This window comes from Gymnogyps californianus, chromosome 2 (assembly GCF_018139145.2).
Source record: "Gymnogyps californianus isolate 813 chromosome 2, ASM1813914v2, whole genome shotgun sequence".
Taxonomy (NCBI): domain Eukaryota; kingdom Metazoa; phylum Chordata; class Aves; order Accipitriformes; family Cathartidae; genus Gymnogyps; species Gymnogyps californianus.
In genome coordinates, this window is record NC_059472.1 from 77,952,002 (window position 1) to 77,978,549 (window position 26,548).

Below are 26,548 nucleotides of genomic sequence, written 5' to 3' on the forward strand. Positions count from 1 at the left end.
AATATTTACTACAAATAGTTGCAAATATAGATAATAGGAAAGGTAATATATAAAAATAATCCTAGCATAAAAAGAATGGAGGCAATGCTAAAAAGAAATAAATGTTATCACTGTTGTTACTGCTAATTTGACTGGTAAATTAAAAGCAAACAAAGGCCCTATTATCTATATTAACACAGGTTTTCTCTCAACTACAGGAAAGTGAGAGATGCAACTGGAGTTGATATTAATATGCGCGTAGGAGTGCACTCTGGGAACGTGCTTTGTGGCGTTATTGGGCTACAGAAGTGGCAGTACGATGTGTGGTCACATGATGTTACCCTGGCCAATCACATGGAAGCTGGAGGAGTCCCAGGGTAAGAGGCTTCTCTGTCAACCTTTGGACACATGGATTTTTGTATCATGGAGAAATGCATAGGTACCATGTCTTCAGCCATCAGCCTTCATGGACAAGCCAGAACTAATTCTTAGTGCTGTCTTTAGAAAAAAAAAATGGAACCTCAGTATTTCCTGTGATTTAAGGAGTATTTTTTTGTGGATGGAAACCTTTAGATTTATGCCCATTAAAACTTCTAAAAATGAGATTAGAGGGACTGTAAATGAAGTGAGTAGTGTATAAAAAGTATATCCAAAAGCTAGTAAAAAAGGTTGATCAGGGTCAAATTATGCTTTTGATTGGTATTTGTGATTCTGTCATTCTTTTAAAATATAATTTCAGCCGTGTTCACATCACCTCAGTCACCTTGGCACATTTGAATGGAGCTTACAAAGTGGAAGATGGGGATGGAGATGTGAGGGACCCATATCTGAAAGAGCATAATGTTAAGACTTACTTTGTAATCAATCCTAAGGTTAGTAGTACTTTTATTTTGTGGCCAGTCATAGTTATTTTTGAGCAGGACCACTAATCTCTTTATTGAATAAGATATTAACCAGAGCTATTGCTGATGCCTACAAATACATAACGTTTGCATTGCAAATCTTTCCCGCTCTTCAGAAATAAGTCTCTGATATTTCCCAGCAATATCATTAGGAATTGCAGGTTCTTAGCATCTCTCCATTTTTAAGTTCCTAAGCATGCAGATATGTGGTACCAGATGATGCATTACTGCTTCAAAAGGTAATGAACACCAAGGCTGATATCACCTTTTATTCTCTGTCAACCAGGGAGAGAAGCGAAGCCCTCAGCACCACATTAGACCTCGACATACTCTTGATGGAGCCAAAATGAGAGCTTCTGTCCGCATGACCCGGTACCTGGAATCTTGGGGAGCAGCCAAGCCATTTGCACACTTGCACCACAGGGACAGCATGACCACTGAAAACGGCAAGATTAGCACAACAGTAGGGGCCTACTTATTTCATACAATTTAGCAATATTTGAAAGGAAAAAGGTGCTCACTGCTAAATACCTGTTTATTTCTGATAGAAGATACACACATTTGTACAGAGCATTAACCCAGTGAAGTTGCTGGGAGCTTTTCCATTGGCATATGAGTTTTGGATTAGACTCTAAAGAGCCATGTCTTGCTATAAGTGCATCTGAATTATGAGTCCACCGTACTTACTAAAATACACAGTTTGACCCTCTGAGCTTGAGCCCCAGTCACAGCATGTAGAGTGACTGCTGTTCACCTTGTGGAAAGACATTTTGAACATAAAACCAGAGTGCAACACCTTTGGGAAGGAACACTTTTGATACAGAGACATTCCCTGAGATTTATTGGCTATTTAGGCACATTCTTCATTTGGAACATGGCCAAACCTGGAGCAAAGGCTGTGAAGTTAGAATATCCCTGTGATACCTGGAGTGGACTTTATTAGAAGAGTTCTCTGGGAACCAAATCCACGCTCACTGTAACATCCACCTTTTGAAGGTGCACTAACCACTCATCAGCTATGGCTGATGGCCTGAGTTTCACAGTACTATAGTGCAATGTTACATCTCTTACACTGAACAGAAAAGATTTCTTTTTAATTTTGCTAATGCTATTTTACTGCTGTAAGTAAGACGTTGTCAGTGCACAGCTTGTACATTGCATTATCTTCTACTTCTAAAAAGTTCAAACATAAAGGTAAATGCTAATAGTTTTCAACACTGGCATTCAGTTTTGTTCCTGTTACATAGGAGAACATAGGATTGAGCCACCTAACCCATCTTGTTCGATAAATACAGTGCACCAGAATGCGGATTGTGATGTGTTCATTACAGAAAGTACCCAGCCATCACTATTAATCACAAAATAAATGTGGCTGTGATGGCTGCTGTTGCTTATCAATAAAAAATAATGACCATTGCCTGTATTTGGCCACTCAGGTCGTTTTTTTTCAAAAACACTTAACATTGGTTTTTGCTGAAGCTGGCAGGAGTTTGGGCTACATTAAAACAGTGGTGACTTTGAAGCAGTGACTTTCTAGTGAAGCAAAACATTCTTGCATTCAGACTGTTGTATTAGTTATTTAGTGTTCATAATGATAGATCGTTTGTCTCCAGGTCACTCCATCTTCACTCTTAGCTGAGTTTTTCTTTTAGACAGTTTTAATCTAATGCTAAAAGTATTTGTATTGGAAACTTTTTTCCTTACTTGACCCTGTTTTCAACACTATTTTTAAAGCAACTTAATGTTGTCAAAGTCTATTGTAGTTCATAGGTATTTTCTTTTGTTTTTTAGGATGTTCCCATGGGGCAATATCATTTTCAGCGTTGCAGAGAGAGGTAAATTAATTTTTTAAAATCACTTATTCATATAAAGTCCATATAAATACATATACATTCATATACATTCATATATATATAAGGCATGCTTTCAAATATTGAGGGCCATTTCTCACTCAAACTATTTTTTCAGCTGATACCTCTTATATAGAGGAGGGCTATGGAAACAGATGTGGCAGACATGTTACTTACGAATTGTGAATATGTTTCCTGCTAACAAACAGCATTATTCTGAATTAGTATAAGTATGTTGATGGGCTACTATTCATTTCTCCTAACAACCCAATTACTCTATCAGTGGGGAGAAAATTATATGCAAGAAAATTGAGAGGAGGCACAGAGGTGTAAGAAAAGGGAAGATGGAAAGGGCTGTTAATAATTTGTGTTGCAACAGCTAATAATATGTACTAAAAGAGACATTTTTTATATTTTGTTAATTGCTTTGTCTTTGCATTGTGTTTTATTATTTCAAAGTCTGTAGTATGTTTGCAGTAGTGAACATTCAAAAGGTATTTTGTGGTCTTCCTGTAGTGCTCCTGCTACACAAAATGTTTGCAAAATCACAGTAGCTTTAAGTTTTCATTCCACTGCTTGGTACTTCAATGGCTAGGGCAAGATGGTAAGAAACGGAAACAGGGTTGGATGACATCTGTTTAAAAAACAAGCTTAGCACTATCAGAAACCTTGAATGGTTAATTTTTATTTTAATGTCCTGATAACTCTTCAGATAATGTCTTTCTTGCAAAATTATAAGTAACATCACAAATACCATAAAATCATTTAAAAGAACCCTTTAAAAATTTGTATTTTTATTGTCTTTGGTTATGCAAACAAGTCATTCTGTCTCTTCTTTCCCCATCTCTCTGCTTGGTAAATGTCTCCTCAACAAATCACAGGTTACTGCAGAGCTATGCAATTACCTAAAATATTGCTAAAGTGCAAAAGAGGAGCAAGTTTTGACTGAATATGCATGATATTAATAAAAACAGTCTCTGATTTTAAAACTGAGCATTTACATTTAGACAGTATGTCAAAAGGACTTCTATCAGCCTTATGGTAAAAAGAAAGATCGTTAGACTGTGGTATTTGCAAATAATGCAATTCTTTAAGATTCTGAGATGTTCTTGCTTTTGTGTTTCTAAATTCCACTCCAAAATAGATCCAAAAGGTACAAATGTTACCATGTGTCTTGATACCATATTATGGAAGGAGTTTCTAGAAACCATTACTGGAGTCTACTGTCCATAGTGAGGCACATAACTAGGATTCTAGATAAGCTAGTTAGTCATTCCCACAGGAGAGAGCTGAAATTATAATAAGCACTTTGAAAATCAGTATTTTATTGGAATATGAAAATATGGGGTTTGAAGCCTGACTGTAGGCTTCTGTTTGTGGCAGTCTTAGCTCTTATCTAGTTACATTATAGTCTTAGGTTGTTAAGGATCTGCCAAGAGGATTAAGTGTGATTAGATAATGTCTCCTCATCTGTCTAGTTATTTCTCCTAGGTAGATTGTTTCATATGTGAAAAATAAGTTGTAAACACTTTCTTACCTAAATTCTGTAGCATTGATTAGGCATGAAATCAGTTGGGTTGTTTAAAGTTACTGTAAATACACTAATGTTATCTCTGTATGAAGTTGAATCCTGCAACAGGTTATCAGTTTTGGGGAAATAACCCAAAAATTTGATGTTGAAGAAAATCCATGTTACCTTTGACAGGGTTCAATTTGTAGGTTAAGAAAATTTTGGTAAGCAAAGAGTCAAATTTCAGATCTGACTGTTGACTTCTTACAAAACACTGTTATTAAGTTAACATTGGATTTAAGTTTTCAAGAGGCAGAGACATAATCTGGTAATATTTGAAATATTCCATTTTTAAGGAGAGTGCAACTGCTGAAAGGACTGATGATGTTTGCAGTAACATATGTTAGCAAAGACAAACCCATTCTGATGATCCTCTGTTAGGTTCGTGCTGAGTCCAGTGAAAAGAAAAGATCTTTTTTTCATTGCAGTGGTGTTATAAGTTATAAATAGAAAAACATGACATATGTTTGAAACTAATTTCAGACTTGGTGCTGAGTTTTCTTATTAAAAATAATAAAATATTTCCAAAAAAAGAAGAGTTAGCAGGCTTTTGGTAGAGAATACTTATTATGCTTCAGTGCACTAGCACATTATTGCTCATCATACAATTCTGACAAGGTTTTTTAAAAATAACTACAAGAAACAGGAATGTTTTATGAATTTGAGCATATTCCCATTCTTTTTCATGAATTCATAACACTGTGGAAGACTTTCCTTCAACCAGAATTTCTTGAACTCTCTTAGTTTGGTTTTTTTACAAAATGTTTTCTTGTGTTTGTTTTTTAAGTGCTGCCTAATAGCTAAACTCTAGAATTTTGTGTGTGTGTGTCAGACTCTGTAGCTTATGCTGGTTTTGTTAAGAGTTTATGATGAGGCTCAGTGTGCCTGAAGCCTATGCTATTTATGCTATTGCAGCATAAATGTTAAAAAATTGTTGTTATTCTCACAAGTTTATGCCAGCTATCACCCCGTTGTTTAAAGTTAATGTTTATTAACAATGTAATGATTTTCCAAAGTAACTTCCCACATTTTTCATTTCAGAACAAAATCACAGAAAAGAAGGTTTGAGGAGGAACTGAATGAGAGGATGATCCAGGCCATTGATGGAATCAATGCTCAAAAGTATGTTTTTATCCTCTGTTGTCTCCTTCCTTCAACTTTGACATAAATCTTCAAGAGAGGGTAGTGTTTACTATTTCTCACTCCCACATGTACACAGAAGTCTGAAAACAGTAAAGGTGTCACTAATACTGGCATAGGAAGCTCTGCACATTGTGAAGACAGGCTGTACAGTAGCATTTTCTACTATATGGGATAAGACAGTGCTTGTGAATCATGGTGTGACAGAGGTTTTGGCTTGTCTTGATCTTCATAGCAAAGGGATTTTTGCTCTGTAACTGTTCGTATCTGTACACTCATAGCCGTAACTCTACAGAATTATCTCATCTGAGAGCAGAGAAGTAAGACACAAGAAATAGCTGGCTTGGGAATCAGAATGACGTGAAAATTGATGCTTCACAATTGTCACAGAAACATCTCTTCAGAATTAGAAACTTTCCCTAAAATCATAGTTTAATATCTCTTTGTTTCAACTGGTTGGTTGATTTCTTAGAGAAGGCTAAGCTTGATGGCATATTGAAATTGTTGGGGGCGGCAACGTGGCACGTATTTTTTCTGTGTCCTAGGAAGAGCTGGAGGCGGTATTGATGTTCTCCGTTTGCTGGTGAATAGATAAGACTGAGATAAAAATCAATACCAGTCCAAAATAAGTGTTCAGGTTTCTTATATTTATCTGATAAAATAAGGGAATTGCCCTTCAAAAACGTGGACAATAATTGTGATGAATTACATGTTTTCTCCCCTACTTCTGTTACTCAGAATCTTAATCACCTGAGTATTACACCTAATTATTAAATGCTTATAAGTCACATTTGGTTTTTTGCATCTGATAGTCCTATTAAAAGGTACGTGGCTTTAGGAAAATATTTTTCAGTAACTATTTATAGAAAAGAGTGTTGATAGTTATAGGTCATACAAAGAATACAGTGAAAGAGGGTAGGTCATGTGATTGGCAAAGCCTTTTGATTATACTAGACTTGCCTGAAACAGCTATATAAATTTTGGCAGTTTTTATGTGTCTTCAGGTACACTTGCTCTGGTAAGTGGATTGTAACAATGATGGTTTGATGTCAAAAGTAAAGCATCTGTATAAGTCCATTAAAATAAAGTATTGGTGTGATCATACTGTATGTTGTTTTATCTCAGAGAATCTCTGTCTTATCTAAGTGCATAAAATTCAGAGAAACTTGGTGATAAAAGATGTTTGTGTGATAAAAGATGTTTGTGTGATAAAAAAGGTTTCTGAAAAAGTTTCAGTGCATTTTGTGAATTACATGGGGAATTGCAGAAAGATAAGGAAAGATCTTATATATCAGAGAGGCTGAATGCCACCTTCCAAAACTAGATTCTCTGCCTGTCCCTGTATTGATTTGCTGAATGAATCACTTAATATTTTTCAATTGGGTGCCTGAGAATAAGTTGTCAGAAGTGCTGATTCCCCAAATGGCAAGTTAATTCAATAATATTTTAACTATGTGAATACTAAGCGCTCAGAAAAATTAGATAAAAGATTTCCTACATTTAGGTCACAAAACTAATCACGTTTTTGTTTTCTTTATAATTGTGCAGTTTTTTGTGCCTTGATTTTTTGGCTGTAAAATGAAAAATAACACTATCCCCTAATCTAATGGAGTGGTTGCGAAGCTAAATCTTTTGCTTTTGTGAATCAAAAAGCAAACTTTTAAGAAAATCTATGAGAAAACTGGTATTTCTAAATGTTTTTAAGTGTGAAGTTTGGATTCTATAGCGAATAGGTCTATGACTGAATGAAGAAAATTTAAAAAAACGTTATTGCACATAAAATATAGTATTAAAATTACCATTCTTTTAACCTTTTTATTTAGAAAATTGCATGAAAATAATTCAAAAGCAAACATTCATTGTACAGAGCCATTGTTTCTTCCACCCTGAGCTGTCAGCACAGTCTGACTTTTTAATCCACATCATGGTTCTTTGCCATGTGTCATTCTGTGAAAAAAGTAACTGGTTGCAAGCAAATGGTCATAATATGTGGGTCTTTGGACATTACATGCCCTGGTGTTTAACAGCCAGTAACTGGAGGATAAGGGAACGTAGACTCTGGATCTTCTTAGTCCAAGACAAAGCCGTAGTCCAAATGAATCACTGTTTTTACACAGTGTAAAATAGTGCAGTACATATTGAAATGGCACCTCAGGTTTTTAAAGCACTGTAGCATTTTCTCTGGGCTCCCTCACTCACTGCTGTCCTGGTTCACAAGCTAGCTTAGCTGTCTTTCCACAAAACTGCCAAGCACCGCATGCACACACTGTCAGTAACTCAGGGGGTCTGGGTTCAATTCCTTCTTCTGGAATGCAAATGAAAGTGTAGCATCTAAAAAGCAGCCTGCTGGCCTTACAGCATGATTCAGAGTAGTAGATTTAGTTGGCAATGCTCCTTGCAAAGTTGCACGAGGAAAGTTATGACCTGTTTTTTCATTATTATTCTGTTAGAGCACTACTTTAAAAGATACGTAAATACAGATTTAAAAGAGGAACAAAGAGCTTCTGTCTCTCAGCTGAGTGCCTTAGCCATTAGGGTGTAACATCATACTTTCTCCAAATGTTTCTTTTCCCCATACCTTGAACAAAGTATTCCTGGCTGCAAAGTGCCTGTCCTGCACAGGAAGGGGATGAGTAGCCCTAGCTATGCCACTCTGAACCTTGGTGGTTAGGGTACTTCTGTAGGACATGCGACGGATGGATAGCAATCTGCTAGCTAAATATATACCTACAGAGGGAGCTAAACTAAAGTTATTTGCTCTTTGATAAGTAGATTACTATGTTAAAGAGACACACTCTCTTTCTTTTTTCTTTAAGTCATAGTGGCTGCTATGTTCTGTGCGTAATTCCTTGCTGTACATTGTCAATCAGTACAAGCCCTATCAAACTACACGCCTCCATGGATACAGGCAGAATTCAGCTGTCTGTCTGTGTTGTTCCTTGAATTGCAAAAGAATTTAAACAGAAATTTGGTACCTAGCTTCCCAGGAGGCGTATCCCCACATATTTGCAGATACTTTAGTAACTTTTAGGCTCATCAGGGAGTCAGGCTGTAGGCAGAATTTTTCAGCCCTTAACTCTGTGTCAAAGGTATGTGACTTTGTGCTCCCTCTTCTGTACTTACTCTCCACTTCCATTTGTCTGTGTTATACTGTTTCCTTCATCTCAGACCCCTGAGCACCTGCTACTTAAAACCAGTATAGTTTTTTCTGAGCTTTAAAGTAGAACTAAAAGCTCCTGAAAACGTGAGCTTGTAATGTGGAGTATGAGGCAGCATTTGCTCTAAATGGCAGTACTGACTTCACATGCGATCAAGTGTGTACAGACCAAATTAGGCCTTTGGGAGTAGATCTGCAGACAGAACTTTTTAGCAGTGTGGTAATGGTAATTAAATCAATCCACCTGTCAGATACCATAAGAAAAAAAGGGAAATTAGTTAACAATTTGGAGAAGAGGGTTACTTTTTGTTAGATTTTTATAACTAAATGGAAAAAGACTTGCACTTAATTTTCACAGTTTACCAAAAATGTTCCACAAACTGAATGTTTTCTCCAGTAGATTACAGCTGGACCCACATAAAATCATGCTATATGTACAGCAGTCTATCATGTGTGTTTCTTCTCAGAATCCGAACTGTGATCAGACGTAGATGTGAGCCATTGCAGAGCAAACTGGGAAATAAATTTTTGAATTAAGCATATCTAGAACTGAGTATGTTTTTAGCCCCTTTTTATAATGGAACTGATTGCACAGGAACAGGGACAGTCTCCCAGGCAAGGAAACAAATATTTTAGGTGTCACAAATCAAAGCTAATAGCTTACACTCCACTCTGTCCACTCCTGTTCTCCCAGGACCTTAATTTACAATATATCCCACTGTGGTTCATTGCTGCTACTTACTTGCATTGCAGCCTGTCAGTTGAGACATTCCCCTTTATTTAGAAGGCATTAGCTATACTACTAGCTTAGAGCCTAATTTAAAGTTATTGCTGGAAAGGTTGCAAAAAAATCTCAAACCCTGCTATTATTGTTCGAGCTGAAATATCACATGTTCACAGAAGTAGCCTGCTTAAATATTTTTTTCAAATTTGTCTAGTCCCCTTGAGGTGCAAGCAACCTAACCCTCTTGAAATTTAAATATTCTGTTTCTTTTCAAGTGTCCATTAACATAAATGTAGACTTTCATATTAGAACATTTCATTTTGTAAAAGTCATGTCAAGCTTTTGTCAAGATTCACTTCTTTTAAAATGGATTTGTCATTTCAATGAAAGTACTTATTCTATTTTGTATTTCTCAACTTTAAGCAGGCAAGAAGTTTTTATAATCAGTAAAAAGATCAAAATCTACCTCTAGAGTTCAGGGTCATGGTCAAGAGACTAATACAGCTCAAAGACAAAATCACTCTGCCTCTTTTAATAAAGTTTTTTTCATTTTTGTTCGGAATAGGAGTTCGAAAAGTGTCATTTACCTGCCACTCTTGCATATTGTAACAGAGCACTTCTTAAAGGCACCTTGTGAAGGACTGTTTTTATCTGAAGTTCTCTTCTGTGCAGTGGATATACTACAGTATTTTGGACATGAGTGGAATATCAGTGTCAGAATTACATCATATAAATCTCTCCCTTGATTGTCCTTAGGAATGATCCACAGAAAAAATGGTTCATCTGAACTTTTGTTACATGTGTACATTAGCAATAGAAGTCAAAAGGGAGAGAGGATTTGTAGTTTCTGCTTTTACTGTCAGTGCAGTTCACCGAATACACTGCAATACACAAGACCTTGCTTTATTCAAAGTGATTTTCTTATTTTACTGCATTTCAGTAATACAAAAAGACGGGACTGCTTTATTCTTATGTCAATTATAATGTTCCTTTTCTCTTCTAGGCAGTGGCTTAAATCTGAAGACATTCAAAGAATATCACTTCTTTTCTATAATAAGACTCTGGAAAAAGAAGTAAGTTATTTTCACTGCAAATTAACGGTTGATTCCTTCTTTGCCTCATCCTAAGTGAGGCTTGTATCCCTTGCTTTTGTAACACAGAGCCATGGCCACAACACCTCTCCTGCAGGGAGAAGTGCTCAAACCTTACAATACTATTTTATCTCATTTACGGAAGAATTTTTATGAATCTGATATCTGAGACTGCTTTCCTGTTTGTAGGGCTCTGCAGTTCACTTGAATTTCTTGAAATTTTCATGGTCTCACAGAAGTGGGAGGAGGTTTGATAGTCCAAATTTGGTGTAACTGGAGCAAAGAATTCCTAAATTCCATCACCTACATCCTCAAAAGGCATTTATCAAACTCCACTGTTTTTAATTTTTTTTTTTTTTTTGCCATGTCTCAAAGACTCCACCTGTAGTAATCATAGTCTTGTAATGATATCAGTTGCTCATTAGTTTTCTCCATATCCACTTGATGCTCACAGTCATTTTGGGGAAACACTACTATAAATATTTTTTAAGAAAAATGCCTAGCTGTCTTGGATGCAACACATGAAATATTCTTCTGACTAATATGTTTGATAAAACATGTTTGAGGCATGTATGTACAGATGGAGTAAATGATATTGTTTCTAGTCCTTGGAGTAATGATCAGAATGAAAGATTCCTCCCTTTTAGGTGACTGTCATGACCACTAGCCTAGAAAGTCAGGCCTTTTCTTTGTTTTATGGCCTTGTAGAGCTTGAGTGTATTTCTACATACTGACACCGCTTCAGCAGGAAGACTGGAGAGTTGCCTCTTTCTGCTTTCTCATAAACGTAGGGCAGCTGATAGCTGAACAGTTATGCTTTCCTCCAGAGAAGTAAGAGGTAGGTTTGACCACAACTGGCTGTATAAATGAGTGAACCTGATGAGAATGGGGTAGAGGAAGTACTACCATACTGTGTTCACATTGTACAGCATAGGTGCAAGTATCCTCTGGGTCCCATGTGGTGGTCAAATACATATTTAATTGTTTTTTTAGATATCTTTCAATTCAAAGCATCTGAAATAATTTTCAGATTCTTTCACAGCTCAGCAGAACAGTGTTCTTATGGCCAGCTGCCAAAGGCATGTGTTGCATGCCTTTGGCAATGCATTAGGGTGAAAAAGGTCTCAAGGCTTGTTGAGACTGTTTAGAAGATGGCATAAGAAGGAAGAAGCTAGACCTGGTGTGGTCTCATCCATAGTGTTTAAAGGGTACACTGAGTGGATCAAAGCTGTGCCTAGGAGCACATTCAGATTTTAATGTGGGTGGTACTAACCGATAAATTCTGAAAGAGAACTTGAGAGAAAACCATCATATGTCCACTTTGGACAATCAGGGAATCAGGACTTGGGAGAAAATGAGTTATTCAGCTGTGTAGATGCTCCTTGTAGGAGTCTAATCTCTTTTAGACTGTAGAATGCTATGGAACGGCAAAGAACTAATTGTTCTTTTTGGATCCAGCTTTTTAATATCTTCCTTCACTGCCTTTTAATGACTCATCAGTCCAGTCTTGACTTTAAAGAACTCAGTAAGAAGCCTGCTTTTAATTTAAACAGGAGCTTTTTAGGCCCTGTAGGATGTGAAAGTACAGCAAGGTAATAAAGCAAAATAATTATTTAACCTAAGGAGTGAGTTGCCTGACTTCATTGGGAAATGTCTGGAGAAGTGTGAAACACTGAAATGAATTTACAAGTGGGTTGGAATTTTTTGAGATTTTAACAGCAGCTCAAGGTCCATAATTCCTAAAAATATTTTTAAAAATGCTTTCACTTTTTTTTAAATTAATTTTTTTATGATGAATTTGGGATAGTCCTGTTCTGCGGAGGAACAAGACAAAACCATTTGACATGGCTACTTAAGCTGTTCTTCAAGAAGTAAAAGGATTCAGTATTATGCCTGATAATCCCTAGCCCTATGTGAGTGGATGTGGAAGTCATTGAACAACAGGAAATTTACTGTTGCTAAAGACTGCCTATACATATCTGCATCTGTAAGCTGAAATTTCAGTTGGGTGATATTTTATCTGCTTTGGAAATTGTGTTTTTAACATTTGCTGTTTTTTCTTCTAGTATCGAGCAACTACTCTGCCTGCATTTAAGTATTATGTGACTTGTGCCTGTCTCATATTCTTCTGCATTTTTGTGGTGCAGATTCTGGTATTGCCAAAGTAAGTGGTATTTAACATGTACTCATTCCTATGTACATTTGCTCATTAATGTAAAAAATTAAAATGTATAAGTAAAAAATTTTGGAATTGTCAGATTGCAGAGGTCAATTCATAGAAATGAAATTGAACAGAGAAGACGGACGATTTCAGCCCATTTTCAAAGTTATGCTTGTTTCTAATTTTAAACACTGTCAATAGCGTGGTGCCAAGCGTTAGTATCAATTCTTCATTCATTTTAGTTTTTCTCTTTGCATTTAAAAATGTGTGATGATGACAGGAATGAAATTCATACGTGAAAAAAAAGTAATACAAGCTATAAGTTTGTGAAACTAAAATTACATGTAAAATAAGTGTGACAATTGGATGTTGAAATGGGACAAAGTGGATTGCAGAATTGGGACTGTGATTAAATAAATGTATTTAACATATTACTGTCACAATACTGCTCTATTCAGCATGCAAACAGCATTACTATTCATAAAATGTCTCTTTTAAAACTAATTTAAAAATATTATAATCAATTGCTGGAATAATTATTTTTATCAAAATTTGTATATTATGAGCTAATTTATATTTGTGCATATAAATCAGCCAGCTTTCTATCTGTGCATATTCTAGAAAGGCTGAGAAAACTGGAAGACAGTTCCAATAAAGAATATTTTATTAGACTTCTTAAAATGGAATTTTTCTGTTGATTGTTTACATAGTGGAAAGTTGATATTTGTTTTATAGCAATTGTTTCCAAAGCCAACATTGTATATTCCTTGTGATACAGTATTTCTTCACTCATAGTCTTTTCTCCTGTGCAATGCTTTCAGGAGTAGTATTTTATAACCTCAGTTGATTGATTGGTCTTGTGCTGTAGTACTTACTCACATTTTAATTCAAAGCCAGAAGGAAGTGTTAGGTCATTATAAATTGACTTTCCATACTGCAGACTTGTTTTATAACATGTATAAAGTTTTATGGACTTCTATTCAGATGTTACAGCATTTTCTTTGCAAAGGGCTTCCCAGCTAGTTTCTAACACAGAGACACAAGCCGCAAAGGGACACTCTTCCAAGAGTTCAGCAGTATCCTGCACATGGTTCAGTCTCACTTCAGGCATTACTATTGCAAAATACGAAATTAAGACTCATGACTAACGTTATTTGTCATTTTGCATAATGAGTATATTTTACAAGCTCATACTGTATTTTCATTAGTACAGGAATTAATTCAGGGAAATTCATGGTTTGTGATATACCAAAAACCAAACTTGGACCTAACTAGTCCCTTCCAGCAGTATGATTTATCAATCTGTTTTTATGTTTTGATTTCAGTCATGAAAATGAATCTAGATTTATCACCTATCATACATGTAGTAAGATGCTCATTTTGCTATATCCTTATTATGTCTCTTAAACCAATTGTGTAGCTCATTAAAATATATCAGATACTTGAAATTAGTGAACTCTAGGGAGCTGTATTCAACTAAGGAAAGTGTCCTCCAACTTGTAAAAGCATATGCTGATATTACATGATCTCTTTCTAACATCAGAGCAAAAGAGACATATGATTTATCATTTTCATTACCAAAATGTAAAATAACTTTTGGTCCTTTTATAGGGCTGCATATTAAATTGTAAAAGCAAGAGTGTAAAATCGGGTATTACCAACATGAATGGTATTCAGCTTCAAGGGGTCTGTGGATTAATTTAAGAGATGCAAAAATGGAAGACTGAAAGGCAAGGTATTATACAGGCATCTGCGTCTTTGCTGGAAAACTGGGAGCATTGCAAATTAAAAAAAAAAGTTGGAAAATCACCAGTGTATGTTGTCATCACAAATGTAGCTTAAATTGAACATACTCCAGTGCTGCAAATGTTATTTCTTTCCAGCAAAAAATAAATAAATAAAAAATAAATAAATCATAGTTTAGTGTAAAATTCTGTCTAGCCTTTTTGTTTTCTTCCAAAAATTCTACAGGATTTTTAAATGGCGATCTAATGAAGACAGGGAGATAAACTACATCTGTCATTGGGTTTTATTGATTCACTATTCCATTAATCTGGTTTTGCAGCAGTGTAATATCATTGATTTCTGTGCAGGCACACCACCTGCTGCTTTAAAGTAGATTTGGAGATATTTGATGGTGAGTAACATCCAGCAAGTTGCAATTAATAAGTAATATCTCAAAGATCACGAGACATTTATTTCAAGGCTGAAATAATTTATTAATGTTTTAATTTTCCCAGCGTCAATAAACTGATGTGGTGCTTTCATAATAAACTTTACACAAAGTGGTAAATAGAAATTTAATCAAGTAAACAATATCTTGGGGTGAAATGTATCATGAGGACTAAGTCTTTATTGTGACATTAAAATGACAGCAAATTTTGATCATTACATTTCCTCGGAACAGGCCTTCAGTGGCTCTCTAGCATTCTTTGTTTACCAAGTGACAGAAGTATCTCTAGTAATTCACAACAACCCTATGTCCTTTATTTAGTGAAACAATCAACTAACATGGAATTAGTAGTGTTGTTTTTTGAAATGCAAACTGGTGAATTGATGAAAGTATACTCCTATTGAATAGCAGTTACTTCTTGTGCTATTCGACTAAGGGATTTGTTTGGGGCTACATTTAAGATTCTTCCCAAGTCTTCGGTCTCTGAGGCTGCTGTGTTCAAGAAATTGTGTCCTTTTGTCCTGAGTCATGCCAAACTAACAATCATCTTGTTCTACCTATGGAAGGTGGTTAGGAGGCCTTAACATAGTATTTCCAGTCAGGCACAGCTGAATTTCTTCATAGAAAAGGTAGTACTTAAAACCTTTGTCTGAAGGTTTTAAAATATAAGACAGTATAAATGAAAGAAAGCCACCATTACTAGCTATTTTTCTGCTGTATCTGATTTAAAAAAAAACAACTCAAGTGGAGTTATAATACTCAAATGATTTTTCTTAACACTGAGACTGCCATACAGTTAGTCTACATAGCCATTGAATCCATCGATGGCTTAGTGAAAGTATCAGTTGAATTAAAAAAGAAATAGCTACTATTAGATACAAAAAAGTCTGATTCAGCATTGCTTGTATAATTGTCATTTGTAATTGCTTCATTATGATTTTATCACCTCAAGAAATACGCAATCAATATTCAAATATGAATGTTAATACCTGCAACTAAGAAAAACATGTCATAATCAATATTTCTAAATTACAAAAGTGTAGAAAAATATGTTCTCTTCCCCATTTTTCAGTATCTTTATCTTCATAATAAATTTTTATATTTCAGTTAAAATGTTACCAACAAGACATAAGTATGTATAAATATGATTTTTTTTCCCATCTCATACCACCTGATAAAAATGAATTATTCAAAACAGATATTTACTGATGAAACCAGAAAAATGTGAGAAGGATAGCCAAGATCATAAATTATTTACACTTGGAAGTATCTGAAGCCCGGGAAGTTCTCATATTGTTTCCTCAATTTTCAACTCTGTCCCTCTGTAGGTTATTGTCAAGGGTTGTCCTGTCAGGGTTCCTGGTGGGGCACCGTAGCAGAGAGCAGACCTTTCAGAAATGAGGGCATTCCTTGAAGCATAGGAAGAGGCAGATAAAAGCTAAGCTGGCTTATGGAATCCCAGGCCCTCTTTTGACAAAATGGTTTGCCCAAATCTGTCAATGCAATGCATTTGGTGACTTGTGCAATGTGTTTTTTGACTCTACACAATAAAAGTGAGATTAGTTTACTGTAAAGACCTGTACTGTTTTTGTAATGTTCCAGTGACAAAAAATAAATGCATGTTATGGCTTTCCTATGATTGTTGCCTCAAATGAGGCTTGTTTATCGTGGCGCTTAATTTTTAGTATTTTGCTTCCCATTATAGCATTGTCAGCCCACTTCTTTCCTTCTAGGAGCAGCATGAAACTATTTAGGCTTAGCCTAACTGAAACAAAAGTCCTGCTGTTCCCAGAAAAGAAGGGGGTGTGGGGAGCAAAAACCTTACAACGTTTTTTTCTCTGTATTCACCACTCAAATCTGGATTCTAAGATACCACTTTTCCTTTCCCTTATCCTCAGTCCTTTTCTCTTTGTCTTGATAATCAGAATCTTGTTCACCTTGCTACATAATTCTTTTTCTTGTGCCACCTCAATAACATCGCTGATCATATAAAAAAGCTACAAAGACCTTTTCTTCTTGCCTGTTGCCCGCGTAATTAAGTACTCTTCGCATAAGCTCTCCTTATGCCATGTTAATTTCCCTTGCTCTCCAGTTTCTCTCACAAACATCTTCATTTCTTCTTCTACAAGGATGCACTCCAAACTTGACTCATAAGGCTATTCTTGTGTTGAATCATTTCTTAAGGTGTGCAGGCTCCTTTTTTGTATCTTTCGTATCAGAGAAAGAATAGCAATAGTTTGAAATGCAGGAATGGTTACTTGAATCTTAATGAAGGACATATATAATTGGAAGTGTTTATGCACATATAAAAAATAAGCCTGTTAATTATATTGCTTTTCTTTCATCTCTTCTGTTGCTTACTAGATTTTAAATTCCTAAGAGTAGAGACTGTAGTTTTACGTATTCTGATGTACAGCTTACTGTCTCAGTCCCGATGAGAAATTCTTGGAGAACACGTATTCATAAGCAACAATGATTTTCAAATAACTTCTAAAAGGAACATTATTTCAAGATTAATATATGTTGTGAATTACCAGTTGTTTGTTTTTCATCAGCTGTTCACATCAACCCAAAATCTGATGAATACTTAGCATATAAGAGGTTCTCTGAATGATTGGCAGGGAAGCTCATAAATTACTCTCCAAAATGCTTTTAATGGCAGCAATATCGCATCAAGTTGGTTTGTGAAGTTAATGCTTTTTTGTTCTTTCCTGAAAATAGCTTCTATAACACTGTTGTTAAAACAGATCAAAATGTTTTCCAATATTTGTACGTAATCTAAGGAAATTGATCCACAGAGTTCTACTCCTAAATTTTTAGTATTATAGTTTCTAAAATGTATCTATTTGAATTCACATGGCATCTCTAAAGAACAGAGATGTATGCTTTTATTAATAATGTATTTTAATTCTGAATCATACATTTATGGAGAAGCTAACTTAAAATGTAACATTTATTATAGTTTTGTGGAAAAAGCAAGGGAAATAAAACTTATTTCTAAAATGTCATGCCAATATTTCTAGCATATAAGGTTTGATAAAATAAGATATTTGCTGGTGCTCAAAGGACTTGAGAGATATTTTTTAATTCTGTAAAAATGTCAAATCTGTGGTTAAAACTGAAAGCAGATGCTCAGGTGAGGGACTTCATGACGTCATCTAGTTCCCTTGCTTAAACAACTCAGTTGGTCCAGAGCTTCTGATCTCTTCTTGGCATTCATTAAACGTAATTAGGTCCCACTGCATCTTTCCCTAGGCAGCCATGCTAAGTAGCTCTCGTATGGTGCCTGATGGAGCAATTACGCTGTACTGTGGTATTCATATAGAGATTTCCACATTTGCGGAATGAATGCATGCATGGATTGTTACTGTATCGCTATTTCAGTTTACTGAGTATCCAGTGATGCTATTTTGGCTAGACTTTCCTATTTATAACACCCAAGAAAAGGATGAGCTATAACACTGAGTAAGGATGATTTCAGGAAGAGGATAGATTACTCAATTTTTTTCATTTAAAGTCTGTTGTTGTTTTTTCTTTTCTTCATGGTGTTTAGTTTTCCTTCCTAGCCTGTCCTCCAATACTTCAGAATCTACTGGCCAGCCAGTCAAATTTGACACAAAATGGAGTTTTCAGAGGTGTTGAATCCCTATCCATTCATGAAATAGCAGTCACTATATTAGGGCCCTTGCTGATGGGGAGACTGCAGCATCACAGATATCATAGGTTCTAGCTGCTAGACACTGAAAACTGGACATCACTGTCCCATGCTATTGCTTTTCTACCTTTAGGGGGGAATGTACCTACCAACAAGTTTATTTTGTATATCTATTAGACTCTTAAATTATTATAAAATCAACAGCGTAAAAATAAAGCAATAAGGATCTTTAATACAGGCTTTCTAAAGTAAAAACAAAACAAAACATTGCTGCTGTTAATGTACTCTGTCATTTAAATTATTTGTGTGGAAATTACTATCTTCTCATGGTAACAGTTTCGCGAAGTCAGAGGTGAAGTCAATTCAAGTATTCCTGAGTTGAGAAAATGGCAGGAAAAAGGCCTGTCATTCTGGTAAGGATTGGAATTGTTTTTCCGTGGTGTTGACGTTTGGAAGTTGCAACTTGCACATGGTAATTTTTCATATCATCAGTATTATACACAAAGAAAGATCATGCTACAAATATGTGACAGAGAAATTAATACATATTTTCCTTTTCTTGTAGAACATCTATTCTTGGAATTTCATTTGGGGCTGCGTTCCTCTTGCTTTCCTTCATTTTGTTTATCTGCTTTGCTGGACAGCTTTTGGTAGGTATTCAAGGAAATGTACTCCAGTAGTTAATGGTTTCTTTTAAATGACATGTTCTGATTTTGCCAAGTCACTGCCTTTGCAGAGTACCAGTTAAATGAGAAAGGCTTGCACGGTCAGGCTTCTGAGGACATTGTTTTGCCCATGTTAACCTACTGTAAAATGTCCTCATTTATCTGAAAAACAGAAAATGCCAGTGCAGTGACTGTCTGTACCTACACTGATATTCTCTTTCCCCCATGAAGCTGGATCCTCTGAGAGGTTTGTATTATTGTTTGATTGATTGTCTTTTCAAAAATTTTTGCTATTGTGCTTACAGGAGGCGACTCATGAGTGCTTTAATTTGGGGGACTGTGTATTTGTTTAAGTATTATATAAGACCATTTTCTGAGTTTAGAGAATGTTTCACGATAACAATTTAATTTGATATATGAAAATTTTATAGTAAAATTCTAATTTTGCCATTGAGTGGTCCAGGTGTTATTGTAATGCCTATTAGTGTCTCCAATAATATGCTGAATTTGAGAATTTCGTTTAATTCAAGATTTGGGCAAACCTTTCAGCATTTCACAATATAATTTACAAATATTACTGTCCTCCTTTCAGTTATTCTCAAATAGATCCAACATATAACTCCATCTAGAACAAAGTATTTCAGGATTTGTAACAAAGCGAATGCAATTTGAATTTGGCATGTAATCTGGAGTAAAACTATCCATATACTTGTAACTTAATCCCCACTTCTCCTTCTCTATCTTTACATCTTTCCACAAGCTCCCATGGAGAAAGCTGAGAGAAAGATCTTTTATAAAAAAGCAAAACATGCACATGGGAAAGACAATTACATCACTATGCAGTAAAACAGTACGGAAAGGTGGCCTGGCAGTTAAAGCAAGAAACAGAGGAAGCGGGATTTTATAATTTCTCCCTCTTCCTTTGCGAGGCTTGTAATTAACCAGGACATGTTTTTAAGAAAATGTAATTAATGTACATTTCAGTTGTCTTTCCAATAAGGTAGAGATGCTGCCACTGCTCAGGAATTAATCCGAGATATAATGCAACAGTAGTTTTAAATATTTTAAATTCTTGGAGTGAGGTCCTAGAGGTATTGCTATTGCTTAACAAAAAAAATTAGTTCTCATGTAATGTCATACTTGATTGCTGTTTGTTATTGACATAAGAGTAAAATTATGAAGTCAGAGTACTGCTGTTGAATAAGCAAATTAAAAAAGAAAAAAATCCTTCAAGGAAAAGCCAGCCTCTTTCCTGTAGGAAAAAGAGGTGCCAATGAAATGGTATCAAGAAGTGCTGGGACATACACTCTCCTGGGGCTTTTATTTATAGTGTAGCTTAGGAGGAATACAAACATATTTTTCTGCATTTAAAGGGATGGCTAAGCAAATATCCCAAGTCAGAGTTGAGGAGTCGTGCCAGTTGAATAATATCTAACACCTACTTTCAATGCTGTTTTTCCTATGTCTTGTATGTACTGTAAATACTTCCCAGAAATGGAGACCTATTACTGCATTTCCGTTGACTTGCAAGATGTCGTGTTCTAACCTAAATAGCTTGAATAGGAGCTATTTATGTCTATGTCTTTATAAGTTCAGCTGCTCTAATGCAGAAGCTATGCTGCTAAGAAGCCTTTCAGCAACTAAGTTATGACCATAGTTGATGCAGCGCTCTTTCCTTCACAAGCATGGACGTGGTTCTGCAAAGTGATGGATGAGAGGCAGCTAACAAAAGAGGCAGTGGGTTTATCTTTCCCCTGTGCTCTCCCTAAGATTTCTTCCTTCATGTCAAAATCCAAGTATTGTTTTGCAGCAGTGACACCCTACGTTATGTTTCGGTAGCATGTCCATGGCAGTATCTGACCCATAACTGTAAATGCTTTCTTTCTGGAAGAAGTAGTCTGAAATTCTCAAGCGAACAAGTATCAATATCTGGGGTTTACCACTATAGTGTCAGTGTTAACAGAAATCAAGCTTTATTGCCCTAATCCTGATTGGGTTTGGGTTTGGGGTATTTTTTGCTAGTGTGGGTTTTTCCGACCTCTTTTTCTTAAGGGGTACATTTTGGATTCCCTTGCAGAATGCATGTAGTAAATGTGAATGTGCTTGTGTGTACACACACCTGCACATAATTACAGAGTTTAAAATCACCAAATATCTCTCTTCTAAAAATGCACAAAAAAAAAGAGAATTTTTTGGGCCTTACTGGCCCTGACAGATGAACTGTGGTGAATTAGCCCTGACTATGGGCCAGACACCCACCCAGCTGCTCACTCACTCTACCTCCTCAGTGGGATGGGGGAGGAAAATAGGATCAGAAAGCTCGTGGGTTGAGATAAAGGCAGGGAGATCACTTACCAATTACTGTCATAGACAAAGCAGACTCGACTTGGGGAAAATTAATTTGATTTATTGCCAATTAAAATAGTTTTGGGTAGTAAGAAACAAAAACAAACATTAAAGCCACACCATTCCTCCCCCCTCTCCCAAACTCAGCTTCATTCCTTTGCTCCAGACTCCTCTACCTCCCCCCAGGCGGCACAAGGAGGGGTGGAGGGTGGTCAGTACATAGACATTTCTCTCTGCTGCTCCTTCCCTTCACACTTTCTCCCTGCTCCAGCATGGGATCTTCACAGGCTGCAGTTCCTTCAGGAACATCCACCTGCTCCAGCATGGTTCCTCCATGGACTGCAGTGTGGACATCTGCTCCAGCATGTAGTACCTCCTCCTCCTCCTCCTCCTCCTCCTCCTCCTCCTCCGACCTTGGTGTTCCCTCTGCTGTTTCTCACTCTTTTTGTTCCCTCCTCCTCTATCTGCCCAGCATTTTCTGCCCTTTCTTACCCAGGCTTTCCCTGAGGCACCCACCCGTGGCTGAGGGGCTCACCTGTACCCTGTGGTGGGGCCGCTGGAGCTGGCTGGAACCGGCTGTGTCCGGCATGGGGCAGCCCCGACCGTTCCTCACAGGGGCAGCCCCTGCAGACCCCCCCACCAGCACCTGGGCACCTGCACCTGGTACATAAACTTGCAGTAGTAGTCAAATATTTACATGACTGTTACAAGATTTATAGAGTGGGACCTGTAGTGCTGGCAAAGACAGCAAAATCTAAGTTCAAGTTAGGACACTTGGCTGTCACTGGATTATATGCTTGTCTTAATACTCTGACACTGCCCACTCAGTCTCCACCAATTATAAATGGCTGTCACCACCGCAGAGTAAGTCACACAAAAACCAACTTTGAACAAGTTTCTCTGTATGATTTTCATTTCATTGGTAAATGAAAAAAAAAAAAAACATCCAGACTGCAATGCTAAAATTACTAGCGCTTACAGAATTTAATTACAATATTGTAAGAAGAGGTTTATGCTCATTCTTTCACTCTGAGTTTATTATTAGTTGATTTCACTGTTCAGCAGCACTGCAGCGCGGTCCAACTCAATCTGTTGTGGCCTGACGATATCAGCCATTAAATAAGAATAGGAATGTTTCCATCAAACGGTGCGGCAGAGCAGTAGCACAAATAATGAGGTTACAGACTTCCAGATCCTGCCTTTGCGGCGTGTCATCCCCTGCCCGTCTTGGGCAAACAGGCCGAGGGCAGGGAGATCTGACCATTCTCATAGAAACAGTCATTTCCCCATAGACATTAAACCTTCATCAATCTTAGCTAAAATTGGCATGTCCTGAAACTTGAAATGGATTTGTATCTTTTCTATTCTAATTACTTCTTTGTCCCTATGCTTTTTTTCTTACTTTTTTAGATAATCACAGTATTCAGACTTAAATCTTAAGATTATGAGTATTTTTGGTCTTAAAGATCCTTTTTGGCTTATATTTTCATATTTTAAATGTTGGCTATTATTTTTTATTAATTCTGAATATCTTCTTTCAATTTTCCTTGAGAGGTTTCCTTCCCAAATTACATGCAGATAGAGGACAGTGATTGTCCTTTAGCCCATATATTTTCTGTGTCTCTTCTCTTATCTTGTTGAAGTATAGACGAGTTCATAGAATGCGTGTGAAATGCCTCAGACCTGGTAACTGTTAGATGTGGTTTGCCTTCTGACGTGAATGCAAGGAACCAGAGATCTGGTTACCTAAATGATACATTGGAAAATGTAATGCAATCAATAGAAAAAAAACACAGTAAGCATGTAAACAAAAGATCTCTGTGGTAGCTGAGGTAGCCTGCCGAAGAAGTATTAGTCTCAAGCAGATGTTCTTTGTGCACTGATTCAAATACTGTCTCAAAAATTTCTTTGCATCGCCTGGGACATGTGTGCGCTTAATTGATACCACATACTCTTTGTGCCAGTTATTTTCCATTAATATGAAATGGCTTTTTGTTGCATATGTTTATACCTTGCAAACCTATTTAGCTACTGCAGCTAACAAGGAAGATTAGAAGTAATAACATTTCTTTCCTATCATCTCATCTGAACATGTTTATAGTCTCTTTTAAATACCCAATTGAACCATGGAATTAGCAGAACACAATACCAGCAAAACAAACATCAGAAAATAATTGGCTCCACAGTTGAGAAAGATGTTCTGATTTGAGGTCACTGGAGCATCTAACAAAGTGCAGACAGTATGTGAGCAGTCCTGTCCCTGCTAGAACAGAGCATGTTATTTATTAGTTGCATTACACCACACCACTGTATAGAGAGTGATACACAATCTTTACGTTTGTTTGCAGGGATTTGTATTTTACTCTAAAGCAATTGGCATTGGTACATAACAGTCAGAAAGACTGTGTACACTTAAGATACTTAAAAACACTGCAAGGACAGGAATGTCAGCACCAGACTACTTGGAAATTATTTTTGACCTGGAATCTTACCTCTGATGTGAGTGTCTCTCTTAACGCAGATACAAATGAAAGATTGAGGCCCTTCAGTTTCTTCAATAGTAAGGCTTTGCTTGTAAATTAAGATTAAAACAGGGATGGGGAAAGGCAGGGAGAACCCAGAGAGGCACTTTGGTATCTACAGCAGGGTCCCTGAAAGAGGCTCACCAAACCTAAAAGTCATTCTGATGAGTCTCGAGCACAGGCACTGCAACAGCAAATCCATCATCACTAAGTTAGGTAGTATGTTCAGACTTCAGGAACTGTTAGAAATATACTGATTTCAATAACAATAATCCTCCTTACTCCTTCTTGAGTTATATGTTTATGACATGTTATGTGATTGTGACCAACTGAAGAAGTTGCCTAGCCTGGTGAAAACCACAAGTTTCTTATGTCTGTTGTGCCAATAACTTCTCTTGTAATATTTTTTGATGAGTGAGACTATCTATCTTGAATGTTTTTTAAATCTGGCAATGCTACCTTTTATTGTCTTTGCCCAAGATGAGATTGTAAGTTACCTCCAAATAAAGAGATATCTGAGTGTGCTTACTAATACCGACAGTCCAGTATGCAAAATTTTCCCTACAGTTAATTAATAAGAAGGATGAAAGCAGAGAGCATTCAGATTGTTTTGAAGGTTATTTTACGTGTATTACCTGAGAGGTGATATCCATGATGTGTAAGTAAATATGGTCACAGATGAGGGCTCCTGTTATGTGAGACAGTTTTTGGGTGGTAGCGTCTTACTTGGAGACCAAGAATTGGTCACCGTAGAACGTAGCATTCAGAACTCCTTCCTCTAGCTCAGTGCCCTGAGCACTGTCTTTAAAAAGTCATTCAGGTTTGTTCTTTCTCAAAACCAGTGGCTCTTTAAATATTTCATGTGAAATAGAAAAACTTTGACAGGAGAGACTGAGAATGTCTTACCTTAAAATAGTATATAACACAGCAACTGTACATTTTCTTGAATGAGGAAAGCAGCACAGGAAGTACCAGGACTGAACTCTGAGTGCCTAAAGGCATATTTATACGACTCACTGCCGTGTTCTTTCCTTTGAATGAGACAGTTGAAGTGAACCACATGGCCATTTTAATGTGACCCTTTGTGAAGGATAATAAACACTGCAAAGTATGGTGAAATTAAAAATGTGATACCGACTTTAGTTTTTCCTGTTATTTCTTTATTCAGGATTCTAGCTTTTGTTGAACCAGTTGTATCCAATATAAGTTGAGTAGACTCTTCACCTGGATGCATTTTGTATGATTCAAAATGCCTGGCTTAGATTTACCCGTGCCACCATGGAGTTCAAAAGCTTGGTGTTACAGTACTCATTTTAGAAGTATTTTGGTCTTTTTTATCAACGATAGGACCATGAGAAAGTATGTAAAGTATAAGCTTATGTCTCTATACAAAAATCACCCTTCTCCAAGCTTAGGTCAGTGTAATCACTGTCAGCCAGTCAGCCAGTTCTTTGGATTTGAACCTTGGTGTCTTCTTCAAGTCTGAGTGAAAACAAGCATGTGAAAAAAATCTGAATTTGGGGGCTTTTTGTTTCTCTTGATTTCATTTTTTGTAACATCAGTATTAGCAAAATAGTAAGTTGTATTTGAATGCAGAATGAAAAGAACAATTATAGAACTATAGAAAATGTGATTCACTGGCTTTCTGTAAATAAGAGGTCTTCAGTCAAGATGTTCCAACCTCTGCTAGCATGTGAAGGAGAAGTGTGACAGCTCTTACGACACTGTCTTTCATCTACAACATAGCTGTCACAATTAGTTCTCGCACCGGTTCCTTGATCTCACTCAGAAAGACAGCATTCATTTTGTTAAATGCTGAAGTAGGTTTTTGTGTGTGGAAAGACAACACAGGATACATTTTAATAACCTGAATATTCAAAATAAGTTATTACTCACTATCGTGCTGAGCTGTCATATCAGATTTAACATGTTCAGATGAAAAGGTAATACATTAGTCACCTTTCATACTACAAATATGTATTATTTCTAGTTGGTAAATGATCAACACTGAACCATATTCTGCCAGCTCTGCTTAGAATAAGCACAGAAGCTAATGCTACTGAGATCTGATGTCTTACCCTTCTTGCATGCTTTCTAGAAATGATTACTTTCTTCCTTTCGTCTCATTCTCCATTTTCTTAAGAAAATTGCAAATGAGACATAACATTTACAAGAAAAAGTGTTTGACGTAAGCTAATGAATCAGCAAAATAAACCTGCATAGTTCTGCCAGTGCTATTAAGAGTCTGAATTTAATGATCACCCCACCGCTCCAGTTCTGCTTCCAGGAGTTCCCTAAATTTTCAGCAGTACTGAACCGCTGCAGTTGTACTATATATGGACTGGATTTAGACTGCTCAAAAGTGAAATGAAGTTCAGCAAATCTGTTAATTCACATAGAGAATTACTGATCAACAGTGTATTCTTTCATGTTTTCCAAGGAATTTCTACTCAGTGGTTTAAAGATTTTTAGTGTGAATCAGGCTTTTGTCACAAATTTTCCTTTCAGGAGCCTCATTGGCTTAACCTATGTAGGCTGCTCTCTTTGCTGTTAGAGAGACCTGTCATCTATTTAACAAACCAGGTGGGCATGACAGATGTACCAAATAAAGAG

The 26,548-nt window shown here is 36.5% G+C and overlaps 1 protein-coding gene across 1 annotated transcript in view; it reads left to right on the plus strand.

Moving 5' to 3' along the window:
- ADCY2 (adenylate cyclase 2) overlaps nt 1–26,548 on the plus strand; it is a 232,773-nt gene that overhangs the window by 161,162 nt on the left and 45,063 nt on the right. Inside the window, exons 8-15 of the mRNA XM_050891204.1 lie at nt 198–356; nt 719–851; nt 1,168–1,344; nt 2,673–2,716; nt 5,343–5,423; nt 10,326–10,395; nt 12,480–12,577; nt 18,968–19,052. Of these exons, the coding sequence (XP_050747161.1) occupies nt 198–356; nt 719–851; nt 1,168–1,344; nt 2,673–2,716; nt 5,343–5,423; nt 10,326–10,395; nt 12,480–12,577; nt 18,968–19,052 (847 nt within the window). The remainder of the gene's footprint in view (nt 1–197; nt 357–718; nt 852–1,167; nt 1,345–2,672; nt 2,717–5,342; nt 5,424–10,325; nt 10,396–12,479; nt 12,578–18,967; nt 19,053–26,548) is intronic.